We start from the raw sequence: 27,167 nt of genomic DNA, 5'->3' as shown, positions 1-27,167 counted from the left end.
GCGGCCTCCATCCGGGTACTCGCGGCCGGCCGGGCGGGGGGGGGGGCTCATTGTGCGTGCCGCCGCCGCGCTCCCTCGCCCTAAGATGGCCGCCGCCGCCTCCTCTCCCGCCGCCGCTGCGGGGGCTCCCGCGGCTCCCAGCGCCCCGGCGGCCGCGGCGCCGCCGCCTCCGCCTCCCCCCACCGAGAGCAAGAAGCTGGCGGAGCTGCGCGTCATCGACCTCAAGTCGGAGCTGAAGCGGCGCAACCTGGACGTCACCGGCGTCAAGACGGTGCTCATCTCCCGCCTCAAGCAGGTGAGAGGCCCCGCTGAGGGGCCCGGCCCGTGCTGCCCGCGGCGGGGCCGCTGTGGCGGGGCGCCCTGCCGGCGGCTCGGAGCTTCTGCTGCTGCTGTGCCACGGCCCCGTGTGTGGCGTGGAGGCCTCCTCGCGTTATGAGGCGTGCTGCTTGTCGCCAGGCTGCCCCTCCGAGGGGTCGCTGCCGCGGCTGGAGCTGTGGCCGTCAGCCCCGGCCTCTCCTCGGCCTCCCCCAGCTTTCAGTGCGAGGTTTAACCTAGGGTGGTTCGTAAAATACCTAATAGTTTCAGAGAATACGTGTTTTGGCTCAGTGATGCTTGCTGAAGTCAAATTGTCTAGCTTCCAATCGAACTCAGTTAAAAACTGTCCTTTTTTGTCTCATTCAGGCTATTGAAGAGGAAGGAGGTGATCCAGATAATATTGAAATAACTGTTTCAGCTGACACACCCACCAAGAAACCAACTAAAGGCAAAGGTTAAAATCTGTTAATATAGATTATGTATTTAAAAGAGCTTTTTGTTGCATATATCGCCTTTAAGGAGTGTATGGTTGTAGCCTGTAGCGTGGCTGCAGTTCTGCTCATTACTTCTGTCACGTAACACACCTCATTCTCCTCACCCACTGTCGGGCACTGCTTCTCCTTCCCCCATCTCCGTTCCCCCCATCGCCACCTGTTTCACCTGCTCACTTCCTTCTCCTGCACGCTGCTGTGTCTGTCTCTGTGTCACACATCTACTTATCCTTGCGGGTGTGGGATGTGTGGAGAAATGTGTTGAGGCTTAAGGGGCCCTTGCAGAGCATAGGGATACCGGGTATATATGGAAAATGGATTGGGTAGGTGATGTTTTATGAGGTAGTGGCTGTACAGCCTTCTGACAGGATCTGATCTTGGAGACTTCTACTGTGTGTGCTCAGACTGTACAGATGGTCTGTGAGATTTATTTTTTTGGAATATGCTGTGTGCAGGGGGTCCTGAGTGTGGACTTTGCCTCCTGAACGTAGGCAAAATGGGTATAGGAACCATGCAGCTCTGATGCTAGACATGGACATCAGTGTAGAGACTGAGTCTCTGCGCAATGGCAGAGGGAAAACTAAGAGGTTGTTTAGCCATGGGAAGGGACCCCAAGTAGTGATGTTTGTGGTAGGGGTCACGGCCTGAAGAGTATTGTGTTGTGCAGATTTATAAACATACTTTTTGCTGAAGTAAGACAAGATTTATAAGTAAGAGTTTCCTGATTATGATTTGAAGGCTTTCTGGGAAATGAAACATCCAGTTAGGAGACTTGAGTTCTTAAGTTGTAAAAACTAACTATTTAGATCTTAAGTTGGTATATTTGGCAATGGTTGCATTGGCTGTGTTTCCTTATGCATAACTATTTTAAGATTTTTTTGGGGGTGGAGTGAGAGGGGGGACAATGATGATACTGTTTCCTGTTTTTCTGGGGACATCCATAACCTGCAAAATAATACTGGGGAAGGAAACTCCTGTTTTATGCATAGTATTCTTCATTGAACATATATGCTAGGTATGTTCACACATGTGCTATAGATACCTGTTGTGGAAATGATCAACCTTATAACAGTGTCATTTGTCTTAGGCTGAGTGTTGTGATGGAAATGATTATTAACGTTTTTGCCTGGTGCTGTGAATGGGGAATTTATTAATAAAACATACCTGTATAGGAAGTTTGAGTAGTAACTCTTCTGTGCTTTTGGCACACTAGAAAAGTGTGAGGAAAATAAGCCAGCAATGCAGTTTCATTTTCTGTGGCATTGCTTTATTCCTTATTTTGGGAAAGGTAACTGATGCTTAAGAAAACTACATGGAAGCTAAACAAGGGAATGCTTCCACAATTTTTAATGTAGAGACCTAAATGGCTGTTTGTTCTGCTGTAATAAAAGTTTCCCTTATCTCCTGCTTTTCATCCTCCTATTTTCCAAACTAGATTGATGACATGCACGATGTGTTTGAACTGGCCTCTTCTATACTCGTGCTATTTTGCTTCTGCAAAGATTGCTTCCCTACTAGTGATGCTGCTGCCTGAGCTGAGGCTTCATTCAGTAGCTGCGTGCTGCCACCTCTTTTATGGAACTAAATTGTAAGGCTCATGTACGAGATGTACAGCCTTGCTACAACTCAGAGCTAAATATGACCTCCATGAAGTTGGTACTGGCTCACTCTGAACTGGAGAATTTCTCAGTACTTTTCAGATTACAAAAGTCTTATGAGCAAACTTTGTGCCAAAACTTTGAGAGGTTTATGCAGCATTAATCTTCCAAGTAAGGAACAAGAACTCATTAATTTGTCTAGGGAAAATCTTTCTGGATCTTACTGGATCACTACTAACTGTTCTTTCTGTTAAGTACCTTTGAGCTGGAAGGAAAGGTGTTCCACAGAAGTTCTTTGCTTTCTTTTCAGCTGTCCCTTGTGGTCTTAACTGCTGATTTTGATGTTATCTTTCCCTCTTCTTATCCTTGTTGTTGAAATATCTTACTGGTTACCAAGAATTTCCCTCCTTACTGGTTTACCTCTAAACTTGGAAATGTAGCACTTAGAAAAAATCTGTTCCCAGCCGTGTCACTAGGGAACTTTCGAAGGCATGTAGAAGATGCATGCCTATCAACTGGATTTTCTCTTGAAATTAACTATCTTGATCCTTCTTGTACTTGTACATGGTCTTTGCTATGCGTAGTGTTGTGCCCTTTACTGATTTTGCTCACAGATTGTTCCTAGCCTTTTGCTAGTGCTTTGCCTCTCCCAAGAGCTTCAGACTAACTCTAGTGAGTTTTTATTTTAATTATTTTACTGCTGCCTATCAGTAAAATAAATGACACTGAGTTCTACAGTAGTTTTTCATGCTATCACTGCTGTACAAAGGAGGGTAGGAATACTAGATATTTGTTGGAGTTACAAAGAAAACACAGCCTCGGAAAAGGCCAAGGAGTGGGAGATTTCTTGCAGGGGGTAGAATCAATCGTGTCAGGTGGCCATCAGTTTTAGTTCTGAATGTAGCCAGTTCTACTGCATCTCTTTAAGATCTTTGGAAACAGTGAGGTGGCTAATTCCATAGCAGTGTCAGAAAACCTTAATCCAGAATATTGATGCAGGCTGAGTTGGGAGGAAGGGGAGGGTACTCTGTTTGTTCTCCCTCTCACTCAGCTGAGTGTGTACTGTAGACTTCTACTAGACTATGACAAGCTTTTGACAGTGGTGGTACTGAACCAGCTTTTTACGAGACAGGGAAGAAACAGCTATAAAAACTACCATGAACAGAAGAATAAGGTCTTAATTAAACTGACTTGAATATAGACTTTCTTCTACAAACAGTACCTCACCAGTTCTGCAGCATGTGATACTGTATGGATGGGGGGGGGAGGGGGGAATGAGTTTTATTTAAAACAGAGCATTTACAGACCTGCCAACATGTAGATAAAACACAGGGAGCCGTGTGGATCCACTCATGAGGGAAGTGTGCTGTTAGAAGCTTTTACATCAAGACTCCTACTTGCAGAAGGAATCTGTAATGCAAGCAAAATCCTTGATCAATTCTAGACTTAAAGTTAGTCAAAATGTAACACTTCTTACCTGAAGCTAATTTAACTATCTGGAGTAAAGAAGAGCTACAGAACAACTAATTAAAAGAGCTATATAGGTGAGATTGGCTGGCTTTGACAATTCAAGTCTGAAAGCCTGAACTTGAATAAATCCCGGGTGTTCCATCAAGCCAACTTTAATTGCCTCAGTTGTGCCTCCACTCCCTGGAACTTAGCAGCTGTAAGAAAAATTCATTTTTGTAAAAAACGTGGCAGTTTTTTTAAAGTGTTCTTTTCAAGCTTCAATGTTCTGTTATTCTAGAATTTAGAGCAGGTTACTGCTAGTATTAAATCTTCTTAATGCTTGTGATATGAACGTTCCTTTGAAGTATCTGTAATCAAAAATATGGTAGCATTGCATTGATACATCGTAATGCAGTGATTGAAAACTACTTTTCTGCCACGTTTTGCATTGTGTAGATGAAGAACAGATTTTGGACTAAGCAATTTTAACTTCAGAGTATTAATGTGGGCAAAGATGTTTTCTGATGCTTTTCAGGTTTCTAAGGCCACTTAGTCACCTATTATTTTGCAGCTTTAGTCTCCTCCTGGTTTACATCTATTTCCAATTTGTTTCATCTGAGAGTCAGTATTGTCACTGACACCTGACAGTGTCTAGCTTAGACTATTGCCTGCAAAATTTTTCATTTCTTTGTTAAACCTGTTAAGTGACTAAAACAACCAAGTAAAGCTGTTGGCCTTTAAAAGGAAACTGGAGTAAGGAAAATGATCTGTTGCGATGTCATCTGTCCCTCAGAAATATTAAAATTGTTTTATCAAACTGTCCAGTATTCCTTCTCCTGTTAAAGGTGTTAACATCTGTCACTGTACTTTTGTGGTTTGACTTCTGAAATACTGCAGCGTGTGGTGAAGTGTGCCCAGCACTAGATCAGAATTCTCTGGCCCAGTGAACCAGCATTGGAGAGGACAGGGACTGCAAACTGCATTTTAAGTGTGTGTTACATATGTGATGTAATCTGCTGGGTGCTAGTACCAATGGCTTAATTCTAATCTTGAATAACGTGATTTTTTCCTAAATAAATATTTTTAGAATACTTTTTCCAAAGTAGTTGTCCTCCTGAGCTTTGCTGCCCTGCTTTTATTATTGTTTTTTTTGTTGTTGTTGTTGTTTTTTTTTTTTTTTTTTTTTTTTATTTATTTATTGAGGCAAGCAAGTAGCTTGTTTGACCTTGCTGGCCGGTTCTGTTGATCTGTTTCACAGTTGCTGAATAAAGTAGCACAGACTGAAAAGTGACCTCTCCAAATGCTCTTGTGGGGGGCTTGCCCTTGCACACAGCACTGCTGCAGTGTCAGCTAATTAAGCCTGTTAGTGTTGCAAGTCATGTCTGTCTTAACAAACCTACTTTGTGAGTCAATTAATTTATTTTTTTTTCTAGGCATCTGAGCGGTGATGCATTCAATCACTCTAAGTATTTCTGCAAACTTTGAAGTATTTCTGTCAATATTAAACCAACTGTTGAGACCCTCCTTTCTCCTAAATATTTTACTCAACATACAGTACATCATAAGGAAATAATAAATGCAGTTCTGTTCTCCTCTTTCGAGGAAAGACGTACTTAAATTATTTGTAAAGAGAACTTCCTTTTGCAGGTAGAATTCTTGCCTATTATTCAGTAGGTGATATATAAAAAAATCTTTCTTTGGGGAATTAAATTCTTAAGCTAAAATACCTGAACTCAGTTTTGATCTGATGATTAGAAATTGAAGATATTGTAATCAACACCTGAAAAACAGCACACAGCCTTACTCTTAGCAACGCTTTGCATAGGTGGCTCCAATGTTAGAAAGCTGTTTCCATCACTTGAGTTGGGATACATCAGCCTTACTGAAGTGAGATATAAATAGTATACAAGTCTTACTTACAGCTTTTTATCTGCTCTCAGAAAACTTGTTAGGAAAAACTAATCTTGCTAAATACTTCCTAAGTAACTTCATTAAGGTGCAAGTGAGTGATATCTCTAATGAGCTGCACTAGGAAGCATTATGAATGCTTAATCATATGATAAGAAATTATGGCAAATGTTATGAGCAACTTGGTGATTATCTAGAGAATATCTGGTTTTGCAAAGTGCATCCTTTCTTAAAAAATAAATGAGTAACAGCGGTGTTGTGCAGAAGCTATAAAAAACTTAACTGTTCTTGGTACCCTATGATACCATTTAAGAATACAGTAATGCAACAGGGTGACTTCTGGTAATGTTATGACAAGTGGTCCTATTCAAGTTGCAGCAGCTGTGGGCCTCTAACGTTATAAAGAGTTTACTCCATTGTAAGGGTTGTCTTTCCCCATCTTCCTCTTTACTTCCTGTCCCATGTTTTTAATGATTCTTTAGCATCAGGTATGAGAGAACCTTGTTGCGGGTTCACCAGGAATACCAGAGGAGATGCAATCACTAATTCTTCCAAAACTTGGTGACGAGTGTCACTCTACTTCTGCATGAGATGCAGGTTTCTAGTTTGAGTTGTGTGGAATAAGCTGTTAGATAATTCTGGATACTGTTGGGGAGTCTCAATTCCCTGGGTAGAGGACAGTGAATGGATATGATGAACTTAAGCTACTGCAAGACTTTTCAATGAGAAAGTAAAGTGTTGGTTTGATATTACGCAGGTTTAAAGATGCTTCAGATCTTCTACTTACCTCTAAGGAGGTTACCCATTCTCTGTGTAAATGCTCTTGCAATTTCATGGTGGGTAGCAATTGCCATAGCCGGAGAAATGACTGAGCGCAGCTTATGAGAGTACCAACACATCAAGGTAAATTAGTGGTTGTGGTGTTAGCTCAGGCACCCAGGTTTGTGGGGAGTACTGTTCACAACACTGACACTTCCAATAGCCACTGCATGGATAACCTGTACACGTGAGAAATCTTGTTGTGTTAGCAGCTTGTGTGCCTTGAGACCCACTGCACCTGTTGCCTGCAGAAGACCCAGCTATTCTGACTGTAGTTGTTTACATACCTTGTAATCCAAGTTACCTTCCTTGAAGTGTGTTTGTTGTAATCTCACAGTAGTTATGTGAAAATGAGAGTCCATTGTGAATGAGTATCGGTGTAGAGAAGTTCTGAATTTTCATTGAGGCAGGGGTGGTTTGGTGGTTTGTTTTTTTTTTTTTTGGTTTAGCAAGTTACTGTCGCTAACAAACCTGTACTAGCATCTGAAAACTATTTGTATCAGACCTTTCAAGTACTGTGGTGCTAACCAGGTCAAAGTAACCTAAAACACAGAACTAGCAGGGAAAGTAAGCTTCCTACCACTTTCTGGCTAGAGGCTGCAAAGCAAAGGTCGTTATTCAGGTTTCCTTATGTGTTTTAATGCCTCTGATACTCAGAGCAAACTGGGCTTTTATTGCAAAGGCAGACCAATTAAGATACATATGTCTGTCTCGTTTACTCTAGCAGAAGGTAAAAGGTACAGAGGGCTTCTTTATGCAGAGGTATAACTTCCCTTTGATGGGGACATGGCAGTAAAATGCAGTTCTCTAGCTGTCATTGCAGAGTGATGGACTTACTTGAGGCAGCTGTGTCAATTGTTTTTTCTATTCCCTCTGAAGTTCACCTGCCAGATTTCCTCTGACAAAACAAGTGAATTAAAGTAGTTTTCAAAATAGCACATGCTAGCTAGTTGCTAAATGTCCAGCATCTGCTGTATGTATTTGCCTGTCTGTGTATGCCTGTCTGGATATGAGATGCGGAAAGAACTTGGACTTTGAAGTTTAATAAACTGAGGAACTGAAATGAGAGGGTTGAAACAGAAAATCCATGCTGTTTCACTGCTTTCTTACATTGAAGATACTTGTGGTTATGGATTCTGTTGCAGAATGCTGAAATATTAATACAAAGTTGGGTTAGTCTGTCTTTCACACATCAGATGTGAAGCATATCAAAAACTGTCCTTTCTGGTATAAGTCCACAACTCTTTTTGAGGGAAGCCGAGCTTCCCTAAGTATACATCTGCTGTTGGGTTTTTACTCCAAAATCTCACAAACCTATTGCATTCCACATATAAAATGGGAATGTGTTGTTGATTCTCCTGTGCATTTAGATCTGAACTTTTTCATGTTTTGCAATCAAAGACTTCTGCAGTGTATCTTTTCCTGGAGACTAGTGCATTTCTGACCTTGTAATGCAAAATGGTGTATACAGGAGTGCTGTCAGTGTTGCCTTTCAGTGGAAAAAAAGGGAAAACAATTGGAGTCTAAATAGAAAGAAAACATATTTTTTCATCCTGTAGTATTGCAGTTTCTAACTTTGAAATGTAATTTGAGCTGTGTGTGAAAGACTAAGAAAAATTGTTGACAAAAAAAAGACTATTCCAAGTCACAGAAATGTGCATACTACATCAGACTTCAGCTTGGGTTTTCCTTTTCTATTCCTTCAGAGTATAAAACTGATAATTTAGCATTTGTTTGAAGATGAAGTGATGAGCAGAGAGATGAGGTCAAAAACTAACGCGTTAAGTGCTGATCCTGATTGCCATCTCATTTATGTCTTGAATTGATACTGAGTTTCAACAGAAGATAGTAAAGCTCCTTCCCAACTGAACTGCTTTTTCACCTTGAGCTACTGAAAATTGTCACGTAGGCTGATCTTTGATAAAATGAAACAGAATGCTCTAAAAAGGGCTTGTTTGTCTGGACATACTATATCTAGGCCTCTGGCCTCCTTTTTGCAGAGGGTTAAGGAAATGCAATGGGTTCCAAAGGGAACTCTGTCTAGTTGTCATCTCCACTGAGCCATATTAATTAGGAAAAAAGCATGTGTGTACTGGAAGAACAGAATTCTTTGATGGAACATGCCCTCTGTACACTAAAGAATATGTAGAAAAGCCAGTGCTTGACCTGACTCAATTCTGCTGCTAGTTCCCTCTAGTGATGAAAAGCACTGAAAATGGAGGCTTGTAGAAGCTGTGGACTTCACATGCTTGTAGATACTCAAAAACATAGCTAGATAAAACCCTGAGCAATCTGATCATAATTTGAAAGTTTGCATTCTTTGGAGCCAGAGGTTCGGCAGACCTTCTGAGGTCCCTTCTAACCTAAATTGTTTTGTGCTGCTAATTATCCTATAAAGAGTGGCCTTTCCAGAATGTTAAAGTATAGTTTAGCTCCAGTAATTCTAGAAATACACACTAACGTTCTCTTCAATTTCATCATCTCTGGAAGTAGAAGAGTTGATATCAAAATCACTAACTTGGATGTAACTGCTTGTTTATGAAACAGCATTGATTGTTCATATTAGCTCGTGTGACTTTTTTTCTCCCCGCCTCAAAAACACTAGACTTTGGGAGGGTTATATAATAGTGAACAGAGAATAATAAACTGTAGCACAGCACATAATCAGTATTGGAAGAAAGCCTGCTCTGCTTAGCAGCTTTCATCATTAGCATATCCTGTCATTTCAGGTAAAAAGCAGGAAGCTGATGAATCAACTGGTGATGCTTCAGTTGAAGAGGATTCCTTTGTCAAGGTAATAAAAGTATGTATTTAAAAAAAAAAAAAAAAGAATATTCCAGTTGCTATTTAAGTTCAGTGTTTTGCTTTATTTCAAAAACAAACAAAAAACTCCGTTTTCTCTGGGCTAATTTACATGGAAATCTGGATCATTGTTTTTTACTGTGTTAAGAGCTGTCATGCTGCAGTGTGTGAAGGTGTGGGATTTTTTTGAAGTATACTTAATTCTTATTATGGCTGCGATACAGTATTTTGCAAAAACAGCAATTTTGGCAGTGACTTTTTTTCAGAATATAGCTGATAATCATGCCAAACATTTGTTGTTCACATCAAAAGGAAAGTGAATTGGAGACTCAAGATGCAAGTGATCAAGATGGAAATGATGAATTAAAGGACTTTAAAGAATCTGTTGAAGATGAGAACTTGAATTCTAAAGAACTCCCATCAGCAGAAAAGAAAAGATACCACAACTTGGAGCCAGCAGAGACAACAGAAGATATAGAAAAGGATTCTGAAAGTCAGGTACTCTTGTATTTTAATGTGCTTCTTTATCAGCAAAATGCATATTTTCTTATCTGTGCTAATGGGACGTTAAGAACTAGTTTTTCTGCTTTGTCTTGCTTGCTTATCTCCAAAAGATGAGTTACTTTTTTTTTTCTTCTGTTTTTCTTGGCCTGTATCTGAATAGTCCTGGAACAAATGTGGTATTAGTTGATAAAACTGTACCACAGTCCACGACTGGGTTCCCAAGAGGTTCTTTTCCCTTTTTACTAGTAATGACGTACATAATCTGAACACTGAACTCTAAGATGCAAATTAGGAAAAGCACTCATTGATGTTCATTTTGAGTGTAAAATGTTTTCTGAATTAATTGAATTTATTGACTCTGAATGTATTTAAAGTATGTTACAAATAGCTTGCTTAGCAAGTCCTTTTTATGTTTTCATAGGAAAATGAAGGTCAAGACATAGAAGATTACACTTTCACAAGTGTCCATGTAAGTTCCAAATCATTTGTATAAACTGATTTTCATATCAGTTAATTTGGAAAAGATCATTTTACACTTGCTTTCTGTTCCAGTTTGCATCTTAGAGGGTCAGAGACTGTTTACCTTTATTGTATTACGTTATAGAACACTTTTTTTAATTAAATAAGAAAAAAGTGTATAAATGCAAACTCCTGTCTAATTTGGGAATGTTCGGTGCATAGACTTAGTAAGGTATTTTTTTTTAAACTCTTAAAATTACTTCAAAGGGCCATGACAAATGTTAACAAAGTATATAACAAAGTGTATACAGCCTTCTAGATATACATGTACATCTACTACTTCTGTTTTAACTTTCTAACTTTGCCTTTGGAGAATATTTTTGTTAAACTAACATCTGTAACATCTTTAAGATCAGAAAAAAAATTCTGAGTTGCATAGAACTGACATCTGAAAAGGGACAGATTAGAGGTGTTAATGATAAATAAATGTGTGTTAAAATTGCTGTTTCATTTAGAAACAGTTAATGAGGGAAGTCCTATCTAGTTTTAGACTTTTCTGAAACCAGGTAGTTTCTTCTTTCAAAGCTGATGATGGATTGCTTGCATTTTGTTGTAAGTAGTACTCAGTGTAACATCTGTTCAGGAGGTTTTAGCAGGATAAGGGACAGTTTAGAAACATCTTCTTAAGGGAAGGTGGTGTCTAGAGGGAGAAAACAGCTACATATTGCAAGTATTGGAGATAAATACCAGTGAAGTTTATACTAAACTTTCAGTGATTTGAAAAGGTTGGTTTCATTATCTTTTCTTTGGAAATGGTTTTTATGATTCATTAATTTACCTTAGTATGATAGAAGTTCTATGGAAAATATGAACTGTTCTACTTTAAGTTCTAAAATAGAAGACATTTAGTCTTGACTTCCTTTTCTTGCAGGATGGTGAAGATGAAGAAAATGAGAAAGGTATGTTTGAAGTTTAATAGAGTTTAAGAGGTCTTTAGCCTGATAGACCAAGCAATTTTCTCTTGTAACTTTCAGTCTCTTTGCTAATAGTAGTCTTCTCTGAAGTACTAAGTATCAGTTGTCTCCTTATTAAGTTCAGCACCTGGAATTATTGCAGTCATTGGGTTTATTTTGCTCTTAAGAGTTACTTTACTTTTAAGAGCTGATTACAGTACTTATCAGTTACTGTGGTGGATGTATAAAATAGTTGTAATACTATGAATCTTAACTGAATCAAAAAACCATAGTATTCAAGGACTCTGATTTTAATATACGGTAAGTCTTGATGCAAATGCTTCCAACTTGCACTGCAGTAACTGATGTTTACTTGAGTGGAAATGATACGCTCTTACGCTGAACTTGAGCGCCCAACATATGTATGGACCGTTATATGCTTGAGTTAACTGTCACTTGGAAATACCGGTTGTATGTAGAATGGTAAAACAAGTATTTGGAAATCTGTGGAGTGGCTACTTTTTTTTAAGCTGTGCTCATTAGTGAAACTATAGAAGGAATATGATGCACTTGGGCAAACAGACTTTCTGGACAGAAGTCTTAAGGATTCTACATATTGTGGACTAGAAAGGACATGGAACACCATCACTTTACGCAAGATGGAATAAACACTGAAGTTACAGAATAAAACTACAGACTCCTTGTTTACGAGGGACCTACAACTGAAGTATCTCTTCAGTGCAAACCCAAGAATTGTTGGAGATGCCAGTGTGGGACTGAGATGGAAAATCCGTCCAGTGGATGAAGACTGAGAACCATTCGTCTACGAACTCTGGATTAAAGGACGATCCTCCGTTTTCTGCAGCAACCTTGTACAGCTAACTTGACTGCCAAACCGCTCTTGGAAAGGAAAAGCCTAAGAAAACCAGTATGGAAGACTGACTGAAATTCTCCAAGACTGTAACTCTTTTGGATTTGGGAAGTCTGGAAGTCGTACAACCAGGAAGATTCAAAGATGGATTAATCCAAACTGTGAGCATCCAAAGCAACTATTTTCTTACGACATGCTAAATCTTAAACTGGAAAATGGATACTTCTTATGAAGAACGGGTATCTCCAGGATGGAACCATATTCTGACTCCTAATGTTTTGGTATTTGTCTCTAGAAAATGTGTTTTGCCATGAAGAATAAGTGATCCTGGGTAAAGGATTTATATTTGTGTTAATACACCTTGTGTTTTTTTCCTAACCTTCCATCAGTGCTAATAACTGGCTTTGTATTTTCTAGGTCCTATTCTAGCTTATGAATATGAAATTGTTTAAACTTCTTGTTTTGCCATATTTATTCCTGTTAAATCCTCTTAGATAAAGCAGGTTCTGGTGATGGTACACAAGAAGTATCTAAACCTCTTCCTTCAGAAGAAAGCCTAGCTGAGGCTGATCACACGGCTCACGAAGAGATGGAAGCTAACACCTCTGTGAAAGAAGCTGAGGATGATAACATATCGGTTACAATCCAGGCTGAAGATGCCATCACTCTGGATTTTGATGGTGATGACCTCCTAGAAACAGGTAAAAATGTGAAAATTACAGATTCTGAAGCAAGTAAGCCAAAGGACGGGCAGGATACCATTTCACAGAGCCTGGAGAAGGAAAGCAAGGACTATGAGACGACTGAGAACCATAAAGATGGTAAGAAGGAAGACTGCGTGAAGGGTGATCCTGTCAAGAAGGAAGCCAGAGAAAGTTCAAAGAAAGCAGAATCTGGAGACAAAGAAAAGGATACTTTGAAGAAAGGTCCCTCGTCTACTGGGGCCTCTGGTCAAGCAAAGAGGTTTGTTTTTCTATGTCAGTTCTTTACGATACTGAGTACCAGCATTCAATAAGATCACTCTACATTAAGGGGGTAGCAGCAAGAATCTTATAATTAGTATCCTATGCTCCTGCCTATAGATTTTTTTGACCGCCATAAGTTACTTTTTAAAATTCAAGATCTTCGTATAGACACTATGTCCTACTGTGATTGCATTGTCGAATTGTCAGCATTTATTTATTTTTTTCAAATTGACGAGTTTTTTAAATGTCCTTGTGATGATGGTAATGAACAGCTATCAGTTCTAAGAACACAAAATGAAGTCAAGTCCCCGTCCTGAAATCTGGAGAAGATTGCCATATATCCACTGAATAGAGTTGTCAGAAAATCTAGATCTTCAGGCATCCTGGGGAAAATCAGTGCAAGAATCCATAAGGGAATCCTTTGTTCAAATATACAGCCTAGCCCTTTTTATTTTTATTTTTTGAAATGTTAACTTGTCTATTAGTATTAGTAGAATTTGTAAGTATTGCATTTTATACTGTGTTTTCAATTTTCTTGTGATTTTTGATTTGCTTCTCTAGCTCCACTAAGGAATCTAAAGAAAGCAAGACAACATCAAAGGATGATAAAGGTAACTATTGCAAGCTAGGGTAGTATTGCCTTGGAGTAAATGCCTTCCTCTTTGAGAACTTTCTTGCCATGCACTAAAATGGCTTATTTAATTGAACTCATTTGTCTGTAGTAAATTATGCTGGAGGTGCAGTAGTTATTAGCTCTGTGTGTGTTTGTGTGTATTTCCCCTTACGTTGGACTCCTTATAAAATATTTATTCTAAGGACTCTATGGAAAATATATTCTTCTATTTCAAAACATTACCGTAAGCAAATTCTACTTAACATCTCCCAGGTGTTTGTTTTGTGAGAATTTGGTATAATTTTCAAATATGCCTGCTCAACACAAATGGTTGTATATATATACACAGAAAAAATGCAAAAAACACTTAAACATAACACCAACAAAATTACTTACATAGACTAATTCTAGCTCACTTCTAAATAAAATGAACTGTCAACTACAATATAACAGCTAGCATGCTAGCTAACAAAATAGCACTTGTGGCTATTTAGTATGTTGAAGTTGGAAGCTATTTGTATGCATTGGAGTTTCCTTCTGTTACCATAAAACTTGGTATTACGATCTAAAAATATAGAGTGGAGCTCCAGTGTGTGTTAATGTCAACAGGTATACTGATGCCTCAGAGCTGAACAAAAGCGTTCTTTGTGTCTCCTTATTCTGCCTATTAGCTCTCTGCCGAAAATCTTCGTCACAATCTCTAGCATTTCACAATGGATGAATAGAACTCTACCTGATAAATGAATTTTTGGGGGGAAATTTGTGTGACAGACATAACTGTCTTCTGTAGATGCCTGTCTGTTCATTGATATGTATATACTTGAAGTTAAATAAAGATACAGCAAATCTGTTTTCATGTTATCGATGGCAAATACAATAACTATAGTAGTAACTATCATAAGGCTCTCTTAAAATACATATGCAAAGCCAGTATAGTGGCTATTTAAGGATATTCTAAGCATATTGCAGTGTATCAAGATAATTAGGATTATCAAAATAACTATTGGGATAATCCTAGATGAAGATAATGGTGGGTTTGTTGCCTTTTGCTTTAATTAACCGATGCATTGAAGGAGAACCACCTGCTAACAAGATGGTAGTTCTTAAAAAGTAACTTAATTATTTTCAAAAATAACATACTACCAGATTTTTCCAACTGCTTAACTGGAGCTCCAGTTCTGGTCTCTCCTGTATAACTAGCTATAATTTAACTTAATCAGAAGCAGTTCAAACATTTAACAGCAAACAACAAGGAACTGAGCAAAATAATACAATAGATGTTGAGAACACCTATACGTGACTTTCTTGAGTTCTTAGTTCTGTGTTGCTACAGAAATGGCTAATATGTGGAAGTGGTGGTGTTTTTTGTGTCGTTTGGTGTTTTGTACTGTTAGCTTGTATGGTTGTTTTTTAAATGTTAATGTAAAATTTTAATGTTTTTCCAGCTTCTCATTAGTGTTTTCCTAGTATACGTGAAATCACATTTGGTGGGCTACATCCAGCAGTACTTCTAAAAAGCTGCTCTGGATGGAGGGCAGATGCTTCCCGAAGTTGTGGAAATCGGGCACATTCTGGGGCTAGGAAAAATAAGCTATAATGAGGATTAACTGTCTCCTCTGTTTACCTTTCAGTTGTCTCTTTAACGTTACTAGTGTAAAGACACACTGATGAAGAATTAATGTTGGGTGCTAAAAAAATCTTTTCCTTTTTAGATAGAAGTTACTTAATAAGAATCAAAAAATTGAAGCTAAATTTACGTATCTAAATGAGGGGTAAAGCATGTTTTAAGCAGAGGATTGTATGATTTTCTAGCTTTGTCTTCTGGGTATGAGTTAGCCAAGCTGTTGGTCTCAATACGTGGGTGAATGAATTAAATCTTATGGCATATATTTTTTTTGTATAGAAGTCTTTTCAAGAAAGGTAACCGGATAAACAGTTACTTAAAGGTAACAGGCTAAGTTTCTCTTTTCAGCAACAGTTTAGTTCAATATTGATAATACCTTTTGTTTCCTTAATTTTTTGGCTGTTTTGCAAAACTTGTTTCAGGAAGTGCAAGCAGTGTTAGTGGTAGCAGTGGAAGTTCAACTAGAAACCTGTGGGTTAGCGGACTCTCTTCCAACACAAAAGCTGCTGACTTGAAAAATCTCTTTGGCAAATATGGAAAGGTATTCCATGTGGTGTGATATTGTGTGTTGTGTGTGTCTCCTCCCCCACCCCCTCCTCTATTCAGATACAGAAACTAAATATTTATTCATTTAAACACAAGTGAGTTGAAATGTCTAACCAGTGTAATCAAAAAAAAAAAACAAACAAACAAACAAAAAAACCACAATACCTTCAGCACCTAAAATAAGAGTTTGTGCTTACAGGAAGAACCATAAGTTAACTTTGAAAATTGTCTTCATTTTGAGGTAAGACAGAAAATAAATGTCACTAATATGACTGGTCAGGACTTAGTGTAAGATAATGTGCCAGTAGCTAAATTGCAAAACAAGCAGTCTTTATAGCATCTGCTGCAAAACAAGCAGTCTTTATAGCATCTGCTGCACTGGGAAACCTTTTTTTTTTTTTTTTTAAAAAGCATTCTGAGGGCTTCTGAATGATGGAAAAAAGAAGTTAAAAATATAGTAGCTTTTAATGTCTGTTCTTTCAAAGAGTCTTAATATTTTTATGAGCTTTGTTACATGTTGCTTAAACCAACTTACTTTTCCTGGATTTTGGTTTGGTTTAACATGGGAATTGTATAGAACACTTTAAAAAATAAATAAATAAATAAAAAAATCCATATAAGCTCAGCATTCTTCTGAAAACAGTTGTTTTCTCCTTGCTCAAAGGAGTTAATGTCAACTGTGTGAATTCATAGCATCTGTGTGAACTTGTGCAGTTATGTTGTTTTATCTTTGGGGCTAGTTAGAAACTTCACACTGTGGCTAATAAGTATGTGTACTGATTACTGGAAATCTGATTTTCCTAATAAATTAAGGAGGTGTTTTTATTTAGCACCTTCACAGGTATTGAAACCTGAGAGTATATTTTGTTAAAACTTCTAATTCTTTGTCTGCTTTTGCTGTAGAGATGCTTGGCAGCACCTGTATTTACTTACATTTCTTATTTAAATAAATTGGTAAATATTTAACGTCTGAACGACTATACCATTGAGGCTGCTAGAAAGATTAAATTGTTGCATTAGAGCAAGACTAGATCAAAAAGATTAGCTCCAGAAGGTAAAGAAATTCTAACAGGGAGCAGCAACACAAAGCTTAATGCTTTGTCAAGATGCAGGTGTCAAAGAGCTGGTTGCTGAAACTGCTTAATTGACACATCTGCTAGTTGCCTCTGAAGAATTTTCTGCCTTATTAAATTACCGCATAATAATGCTTATACCTTCCTGTGATTAATTGGCAGCTGCTGACTTTTTTGAGTCACACATCAGTGGTGTTTTTGTGAATAACTTTTGATGGTAATTTATCAAAAGAAGAGTTTGGGTAATGTGCGTGAGGCTCTTATTGGTCAAAACATGATGTAAGCGTTAATTTGCCATGATTTGAAAATTTTCAAAAAGGTGAACTATGCTTTTAAAAATTTGTAGAATCACTCCTAGCAGAGTGTAGGTTTTTATTTTACATATAAGCTAGGATAAAAAATATTATTGGACTATCATCTCTTTCTTATTATAAATGTATGTCTAAAATCCTAAATTTCACCTGTTTATGCAGGTACTTGGCGCAAAGGTGGTCACAAATGCACGAAGCCCAGGGGCAAAATGTTATGGCATAGTAACCATGTCTTCAAGTACAGAAGTGGCTAGATGTATTGCACACCTCCATCGAACAGAGCTGCATGGACAACAAATTTCTGTTGAGAAAGTAGGTTTACTAAGATGCAAACTTCCTAGAATAGACCATCTTATGCAAGAATCCGTACTAACTTTTTTGCTTTTGGACAAAATATAGGTGAAAGGTGATCCCTCCAAAAAGGAGCTGAAGAAGGAAAGTGATGAGAAATCTGGTTCAGGTAGAAGCACGGGAGATAAGAAAACGGCATCAAGTGATAAAGCCAGCAAGTAAGAACTTCATATGTGTCTTTTGAAGTTGTAAAAATCCTTTAAGTTGAATCTTCCTCATCGTGTTTCTGCATCTCTCCTAACAAGAACTCCATCAACCAAAAAAGAAGAAAAGAAATCTGAGAAATCTGAAAAAAAAGAAAGTAAAGAAGCCAAGAAAACAGAAGGTAAAGATGAGAAGAATGATAATGGAGCAAGTGGCCCTAATCAAGAATCCACTAAAAAAACTGAAGAAAAGAAAAGAATAAGTATGCAATATAGCCATGTTTCTTCCTTTTGAATCTGTGTGTCTGACTTATTTTGGGGGCATGTTCCTGCTCTTAATGTGGAAGCAAAGCAATTAAACGCCTGTTTTTTTTTTTAGACTCTAGTAACATCTACTATATCTGATGTGAAAGCTTCCATATTTTATATTACTACTTAACTACAGACATGCTGGTATGCTTCTACCAGTAACAGCTTGGTTTAGAGATTTATAAATTTTGCCCAAGAAAATCTGTAGTAGGCAAATGGAGATGTTTGTTTTAAACCCCTTCTCCTTTTTTTCTTCCCCCTTCACTAGGTGGTAAAAGCCCAGGTCAAGTTGTAGTTCTAGACCAAACAAAAGGAGACCAAGGCCACACTAGGACAGTTAGAAGGGGAAGATTTGAAAAAGTAAGTATCTGTAGATTTGATAGAATCCTTATTTGAATTGATGCTACTATACTGTTGATGTCTTTACTGTGATGGGTCAATAAATTATCGCAAACTGCTAAGCAGAGATAGAAGCTCTCTATGCTTTGGGATAGATAAGTAGTTAATGATATTTGAACATAGCATCCAGAAATCTCCCTAAGGAATGAGACTTCTGAAATAACCATTGTAATCTCTATCTATAGCCACAGATATTGAGGAACAAAGAGCGTATTATTCAAGATAAAGTGAAATTCAGGGAATACAGGGGTAGAAAGGATATCTTGCCTTTTGAAAAGATGAAGGAACAGAGATTGCGAGAACACATGGTTCGATTGGAAAGAATACGACGAGCTGTTGAACTCCGAAGGTAGTAATTCAACTTTTTGCTAAAGGCTTTTTTACACATTAATTGATCAGATACTATTTTTAGAAATTTAATTAGAATGTGTTCTGTCAAGCCTTTTACTCAGATGTTAAAGTCTGGGACTCTACCTAACAATATCTTCATACAAATTAACTGACTCCAAAATTTGCTTAATCTTTTAATAGTCACATGTGTGTACACGCATAGCTTAGTGTTTGTTAGAGGGGGTGTTACTGCATGCTAGTTTGCTTTTTGAAAATATGAGAAGTTGAATAGGAGATGTGGCCAAAAATAATGATTTTTAGAGAACTATTGTATGCCTAAATGACAAATCAAGCACAATACCATCTTGTTTCTACGTAAAAGGACTAAACAGTTGGTCTCTTCTATTTGTCTCACTTTATTTGGCCAAAATCTTGTAAAGGATAAAGTGACTTGTTGTTGACTGGATTTCCCTAAACAAAGGAATTCCCAGCAGGCATAAATTTTATAGGAGAAAATGCCTTTCCTGCTTCTTGTAAGCTGTTTTATAGGAAGTGGGAAGAAGAAAGCCAAATCAAGTTGTTCACATGTATACCTAACCTGTGCAAGTCAGAATTATGAATGAATATTGACAATGTTATTTTGTCTTTATTTTTGGACAGAAAGCAGTAAGTAAACTTTTGTTAGCTTGAAGCAGGCAAGAGCTAAAACAAAGTATTTTAAAGATCCAGATCATATTCTTTACTACGCTGTTGTTATCTGGTGGATAATAAACATAGTATAATAATAATAACAACAGATAATAAACATAGCAGTATGAATCCAGCACAAAAAAATAAAATCAGAATGATGATTCTTGACATAAACTTTTCTAGTATCAGTTGTCTGCTTAAATGGCTCTGCAGAATATGCTAAGGACAGTTTGGCTACTTGGGGCTAGAAGGAGTATAGACTTCTTAATACCAGGGCTTCTCTTAATAGTCTCCTCTCAAATAGTTTGTCTATGTCTGCCTGAGGTGATGTTAGTTTTGGATGAGAATTATTTTCAGATGAGTTTCTGCTACCTCCTTTGCTTTTTCTTTTTCAGGAGAAGAGAAATTGCGGAGAGGGAGCGTCGTGAGAGAGAACGTATACGAATAATGCATGAACGAGAAGAATGCTTGCAGAGGGAAAGAGAACGATTAGAAATTGAAAGGCAAAAACTAGAGAGGGAAAGGATGGAACGTGAGCGTTTGGAAAGAGAGCGTGTTCGTATTGAACAGGTATTGCATTCTAGTCAAAGAATACAAATATGCCTGTCATAATGGACTAACCCAATTTGCACTTCCTATGAATTTCTCTCTTCACCCTTCCACCCAGGCCTTAAAAGAACCAATGTAAAAACAAATAATTCACCATGTAAAACAACAAAAGTAGTCTTTTATCTTGTTTAGCTTGTAAATTGATGGCAAGTTCTTGCTACTGATTATACAGTAGCTGTATATGTCTTGTCACAAACACTGATACTGAAATTCACGAGATCATTGCTAGTTTTAAGTAACTTTACTGTTTTTTTCTAGAGAACAGTGGCAGAGCGAACCTAATGAAATCCATTTCTGGGCAGTGAGCACATTAGCAACATAAGGAAGCACCTGGAGATATTTATACTTAATAGCCAATAGCTTCTCCAGATATAAAGAGGAAGAACACTTCCTCTTAAAGTAGTCCTTATGCTCTTTAATGTGGAATGCTCTCCAAGGATGATATATATATCAGACAGTCTCTAGCAGAAAACTGTCAAGTATTAGGTCTGTATGCTTGCTATCTGTTTTACAGGTTTCCCTAGTAAGAGGTTGTTTGTGTTTTTTCACCCTTTTATGGTAGGAACGTCGGAAAGAAGCAGAGCGTATTGCTCGTGAAAGGGAAGAACTTCGTCGACAACAGCAACAACTTCGTTATGAACAGGAAAAGAGGAATTCTTTGAAACGTCCACGTGATGTAGATCACAGGTACTCTAATTCTCAAACCACTGTTTTAGAGCCCTTAGTAAAAACAAACAGCTACAGCCTTCATGGCAGACCTGAAAAGGTGTTTGTGCCTGAAATGAATCTTCCTAAAAGAACTGAATTTCTAGTATGATTTTTACATTAGGCTATGCCAAGTATGAAACAGAAGGTTTTGAAATACAAGAAGCAGCCTGTGAATAAATTCTTGTACCAAAAGAGCATAAAGTAATTGTGTGCACTTGCTGAGAAAAGCTGTTCATTTCTCTTTAAATGGTTGAAATGTCTAGCTTCCACTTCATAAAGAATTCACATATCTGGTAAATTAATGGTTCAGAGAGTCAATGTGATGGCTTTTAATTTTTACTGAAGCTGATGACATCTATCACTTGATGTTTGAGTCACATGGCTGAGACCTTAGCCATAACATTTACGTAACAGAGATACAGTGGAATGTAAGTTCTCATTGTAGAGACAGTAGCAGAACACTAATATTTTTTCATTAGGGGAATAAAGACAGCTTCATTTGTATACATTTCAGTATCTTGCATTCTTGTCATAAAGACTGTACCTGAGTATTTCTAATTAACAAGGCTGTGACACTCCCCATACTGTTCTTTCTTGAGAATACTGTTCTGAACTTTTTGCTTCTCTAGAAGGCTGCTTTGAAGGCAAAATCTTGCATGGATTCAGTTTGCATGGATGGGGCATAAAATGTTTTGTTTCCTTAAACTGCTCAAGACAGTACACTGTGGCATAGATCTTTATTACTGTTTATTGATACCAGCTCTTTAATTTGCAGACCAGAGTGGGGGGAGGTGGTTCTTAAATGATTTTGTTCACTATTTAAAGTGACTGACTGATAGAGGCTTTTCACGGGTTAAATACTTGTCTTTAAAGCAGACAAGTAACTGGTAACTTGAATGGTTTTCTGTTAGGCCATGATTTGGATATATGTAACTGATAAGGATTCATTTGCTTCTCTTAAAGGAGAGATGATCCTTACTGGAATGAAAATAAGAAGATGGCTCTTGATACAGATGCACGTTTTAGTCATGGTTCAGACTACAGTCGCCAGCAGAACAGGTTTAATGATTTTGATCACAGAGAACGGGGACGATATCCAGAAGGTTCTTCTGTTCCATCATCTTCTTTTGATAGGTAAGTTTAAGTAATAGGGCAGGTATTTACCTCCAACATCTCTATCTCTCTGGAGTTCACCTCTAACTACTTCAAAATTTAAAGTCATGCTAAAAGCTTTATGCAACAAATACATAGAATTGCAATAGAATTGCAGTAGTGTCCTGAAAAGATCTTGGGACTTGCCCTTCATAGCATAAAATATCTGCTTTTCTCTGGCGACATCAAATTAGCTGACTGGTGGACTTTTTTCATGACACTTCAAAAGAAATTCCGCAATTACTCCTCCTTCAGCATCTAGTTGTAAGTGGGTTCCAATGGATTAGATCTGTTGTGCTTGGTAAATTCATCATAATAATTCATCATAATAAATAAGGCTAAAAGCAACTGACCTAATGAGAAGAAGACTTGCATGAGTCACACTGGTTAGAGTCTGTGCAACTCTGCAGTAGATGCTGACTTCAAAACCAACTTAATGTTTCCATTAAATATTTCCAATAACCAATTAATATAAGACCACATAACTGTGACTTCTGTACTTCAACTGTTATGCTGCAGTGAACGTGAAACATATTTTCTAGCTGACTTAAGAAACAGAAATCTAGCATTTCCTATGCTTCACACTAGGAAGGTAAAGGGGAGGTCCTGCATCTGTTGAAATATTACTCTTGCCGAAACTATGAGCAGATAAATCCATTTAAAAATGTCATTTTGAGCTTGAGCCTAACAACTGTAAAAATAAATATAATTTGGTGTGGGAAGGGCCTTGAGATATATACCACAGATTCACATTCAAAAATACTGTTAATACTTATGAATATTTTCTAACCTTTGTACTTAGATGTATGGAGAAATGCGAGTAATGGGAAACAATCAAATTACTTTTTCCTACTTTAACAACTTAGGCGAGAACGTTTTGTAAATCAAGGTGAAGCAAAAAAGACTCGCCCAACAGCCCGAAGAGAAGAGCCAGGGTTTGAGAGATATCCTAAGAACTTCAGTGACTCTAGAAGAAATGAACCACCACAACCAAGAAGTGAACTTCGAGATACAGACAGACGGGAAGTGCGAGGAGACAGAGATGAAAGAAGAACGGTGATAATTCATGACAGACCTGAAATACCACATGGTCGACATCCAAGAGAGACTGGTTCAAATCCACCTAGGCAAACAAATTGGAAGAGTGAGGGAAGCATAAGCACAGATAAACGGGATGGCAGGTAAGCTTGCTGGCTAACCAAGAAATTAGTGATAGTACTGATTCTTGTAGAATCTATCCATAGTAATAATTCCTCAGGAACTGGTGCGTAAAGAGAACAGATCCCACCCTAAAGAGTGGCAAAGTCACCTTCCAGAAAGATTAGGAAAAACCTGTGTGTCAGCTGTCAAGTATGCTAAACCTCATGTATAAACTTGCTGACTCCCAGCAATTTATACCTAATTATGCATGACAACATATAGTAAGGAGGCTGTCTATGTAAGACTGCTGATGTGAACTAATAGATGCAAGCTTTAATTATTTAAAGAGCTATATCGATTTAAAAGAATGTTTCTAAGAAGCTAACTGCATATTGCTAGGAAACTAAAAACCACAAGTCCATATGTAATTCTATATGTAATATGATTTGGTACCAATTCTACTATACTGAAACCAGAATTTTGATGAAAGCAACTTTTACAGAGGTGAGAGGCCAGACCGATCAGGAAGAGAAGTGTCTGGACATGTGAGAGGTGCACCTCCTGGTAGCCGTAGCAGTGCTTCTGGGTATGGAGGCAGGGAAGGAGAACGAGGCGTGATGGGAGAAAGAGGAGGTGGAGGACAAGTAAGTCACGTTTTTCTGTTTGTGGTTGGAGAATACAAAATAATACTGGAAAAATAAGCTGACCATATTCTATGATTCTACATAGCATCACATAAATCATAACAAGCGTTCTGACTAATTTCAAGTTACTTTTATTTTGAAGGGTGCATGTGTTTTGCTTTCTTTAATAAGCTAATAAATCTGCAGAAAATACAGTACTTATGTCAAGCATCTTTGAGGCAGCGCATGTTACTTCTAGTGCAGTTGGTCACTGTAAGCTATAGCATGCTACTCACTGAAAAAAGATTCTGCATCACTTGTTTTTAAAGCCCACAGACTAAATGTTCCATGCTACTAGATCCTGAAGCATTTAATTCTTTCCTCTGTGTGTTTATATATATAAAATATTTTATATATATATATATATATATATATATATATATATATATATATAAAAAATATGGAACGTGCTCGTCAGTGATTAAGAGATAAGCACAGAACTGGCAGTAAAGTATGAGCTCATAGAACTTCGCTCCCCGGATACCCATACACTCATTAATGCAAAATAGTTCCATTTTATCTAGAGTTATTTTAACAAGACTTTTCTAAGATTGCATAGCTGCTTATGGACCAAAGTCTTTAAAAACTACTTGATTTTTGAATAGTGTTAATGGAGACCTTTATAGAAAAGCTCACTTTGTGTTTGATAATGAAAAATGCCTTATTATTCATTTATTCGTTATATAATAATAATTATATATGAATATATAATTATATATTATATACATCATATAATCATTCATTTTCTTGCTAGCACTATAATGAGGACAGACATGTTGTTGAACGCCATAGTCGTGAAACTGGACCAAGGAAAGAATGGCATGGACCTAGTTCTCAAGGAAGTGGGTATCATGACACAAGGAGAATGGGAGATGGCCGTGGAGGAGGTGGCATGATGTCTCCACACACAAGGTACAGAAAATATTCCTTCCTCCCACTCCCCTCCAGTCCCTCAAAGCTCTTCTTATGTTTAGGAAGTGTAATAGTCTCAGTACAATCAGCATTACTTTCAGTGGATAGCTTGCTGCTGTACATCACACCATATAATCAGTCTTTCCATGCCAGCCTCTGGTTCCACAGTTCCTGTATTACTAGTGGTAGTGCTGTTAAAGCCTTTCCTTGGGTGGCTTCAAGTCTCTTTTGAGACTTGAGTTTAACAGTTAGGTAATATGATAAATGTTCTTACCTGTATGCACAGAGTATAGATACTTTTGATAACTCTTTTTTTTTTTAAAACCTTTGTTTCCAGTAACTCTTCACCAATTAATAGAGTTGTACAGATCACAGGGAATTCCATGCAGAGGGGAAGTGGCTCAGGATTTAAGCCGTTTAAAGGTGGACCTCCACGAAGATTCTAAGATCTACAGCTGCTTGGTTTCAAGATAACTTATTGAAATCTCTTGTAAACTTTCTTTGATTAAAAACAGGAAATCTTGTCTGGAAGTCCTGGTTAAATTTTTTTAATTTAACATGATTACTTTCCTCTCAATTTTGGAGGCATTTTAATAGTTACGTTGTAATTTTGGATAGTTTTTGTGTATCTTTGATAAGCATTTTCCTTGAGGCACTAGAGCTGTATAAAAACAAATTGGAACCAAAATATTTGTTAATCCTGTACAAAAACAATAGTTTGCAGCTGTGTGCTAGTAGTTTTGATTTACCAACATTAGCTCCGTGGTGTCATGCTTTAAAGTTAGCTACTTATCACACCATCATACACAATTATAACCTCCATTTTGAAGGTTATCCAGGCTATTCTCTCTGCTTTCTAATTTGTAGAGAAATAAGATCGTTCTTTCATTACCGGGTATTATGTAACCTATTTTTGCAGAAGGTACTGTTACATTGAGTGCATTTATGTGTATTCTTGCAAATGTATTCTTTTGAAATAAACCTTCATATTCTGTATAGCTTCTAGTAAGTCTCTGAAACAGTCTTTTGGGAAGGAAGAGAATATTAAACTGACATGTTAGTATAGCAAATCAAAAAAAGTATTGACAGACCCTTCTGAATAGCATGAGTGCTTAAAGTTCCCAAACCATTCTGTTGTAACAAAGACACTGTCAAGCTGCAGCTGTACTATATCACAACAATTTGGTTTCTAATTGGCGCAAAAATCTTTTGCAAAAGATGTTTTACTTATCCTTAAAGCATGCCTATTTTTAAATAGAGATCGACCCCACCATACTTATATAGGAATGTATATTTAATAAAGGAGTAACTAATCATACAGTAGGACCTCCTCTACTACTTGGTACTACTTCTTCTAGAGACCATAGCTAAAGAGCATAGCAGATGACAATTACAGGTCTACCAACTAAAATGTTTGCTTCAAAGTACAACTGAAATGTTCAGCTGCTCAAATTTCTTCTAACAATAAGTAGGCTGTAGTCTACCTCAAAAAAGTACCTGCTTATTTCAGCAACACTTTTAAACCCAAACCATAGTTTGAAAATACTCTTAAATATACTTCTCCTACAATAGAGGAACTTTCATGAAGAACTTTAGTTTTCATAAGTGCATTCAGTAGCACATGATTTAACAAAATTAACAGCTAAGAGAAAATAGGATCTTTGTATTTCATACAAATGCATGGTATCATCTTACCATTACTGTGACTTTAGTAGAGTGAGTCCTAGAGGTATTGACTATTGATTACCTTATTCTGGTCGATTATAAAGGGCTTTAAGAATAGTATGATTTCCAACATCTACGTAGACAAAATACAGTTTTCACATGAACATCGTGTAACTGACTGTAAAAAGCTTCTACCTTCATTGCCTCCTTAACTACTATTAAATTGAAAACAGAAGTGCCTTCAATAGCACCAGAAAGATAAGTACCAAAAAAATGCTGAACTCTCAGGGGAGGCCTAAAGAAGTATTTATAGACTTTTGCTTTTTCTGTATAGCAAAGCTGTGGTAGAACGTTACCCTTAATAGGGCCTGGATACAGTTTACTTTAATATGGATTACTATAACTGAATTATAGTGGCTGAAGAGTCCTAAATGCACCATGTTGTTTGGGTATACCAATAATTGCTCTTTTGTGTGGTGTCAAGCAGGATGATTTTTTCTTTTATTTAATGTTGAATGGTTTTGGGCTTGGTAAAGAAAGGTTTAACCTATCAGCAATATTAGGTACAAGACACCTCTGTTACCTGAGCAGCATGAGCATATGATTACAACCTAGGTGTTTAAGAAGTTAAAAGCCAATTAATCCACTACACTGAATTGTATATTTGCAAAACTGGACGCTGGACAGAAATACATAGTTTGCAAATAAAACTTGAGAAGGGTTTATAAAGTATTTGAATAAAGGCTGAAAGCTTTTATTGGTCCAGACTGTCTTT

The 27,167-nt window shown here is 37.4% G+C and overlaps 1 protein-coding gene across 3 annotated transcripts; it reads left to right on the top strand.

The window, feature by feature from the left end:
• The first annotated feature begins 85 nt into the window (after positions 1 to 85).
• Positions 86 to 25,732, top strand: SLTM (SAFB like transcription modulator). 3 transcript variants are annotated; one of them, XM_032195304.1, is made up of 21 exons: positions 86 to 295; positions 682 to 769; positions 9,310 to 9,383; positions 9,695 to 9,880; positions 10,308 to 10,355; positions 11,277 to 11,304; positions 12,664 to 13,132; positions 13,696 to 13,745; positions 15,794 to 15,912; positions 17,464 to 17,613; positions 17,701 to 17,810; positions 17,898 to 17,977; positions 18,373 to 18,464; positions 18,689 to 18,852; positions 19,919 to 20,093; positions 20,695 to 20,819; positions 21,804 to 21,974; positions 22,859 to 23,173; positions 23,623 to 23,776; positions 24,570 to 24,727; positions 25,065 to 25,732. In XM_032195304.1, the coding sequence occupies exons 1-21, from the start codon at positions 86 to 88 to the stop codon at positions 25,171 to 25,173; spliced, it is 3,075 nt and encodes a 1,024-aa protein (XP_032051195.1). In that variant the 3' UTR covers positions 25,174 to 25,732. The 3 variants fall into 3 exon arrangements, with proteins under 3 accessions (XP_032051195.1, XP_032051194.1, XP_032051193.1); XM_032195303.1 differs by having other exon boundaries at positions 17,898 to 18,058; positions 23,635 to 23,776; XM_032195302.1 differs by having other exon boundaries at positions 17,898 to 18,058.
• Positions 25,733 to 27,167: the final 1,435 nt, after the last annotated feature.

This window comes from Aythya fuligula, chromosome 11 (genome assembly GCF_009819795.1).
Source record: "Aythya fuligula isolate bAytFul2 chromosome 11, bAytFul2.pri, whole genome shotgun sequence".
In the NCBI taxonomy this organism is placed as follows: Eukaryota; Metazoa; Chordata; class Aves; order Anseriformes; family Anatidae; genus Aythya; species Aythya fuligula.
Note: the sequence above shows the minus strand (reverse complement) of the source record. Positions and strands in the feature narration are given on the sequence as shown.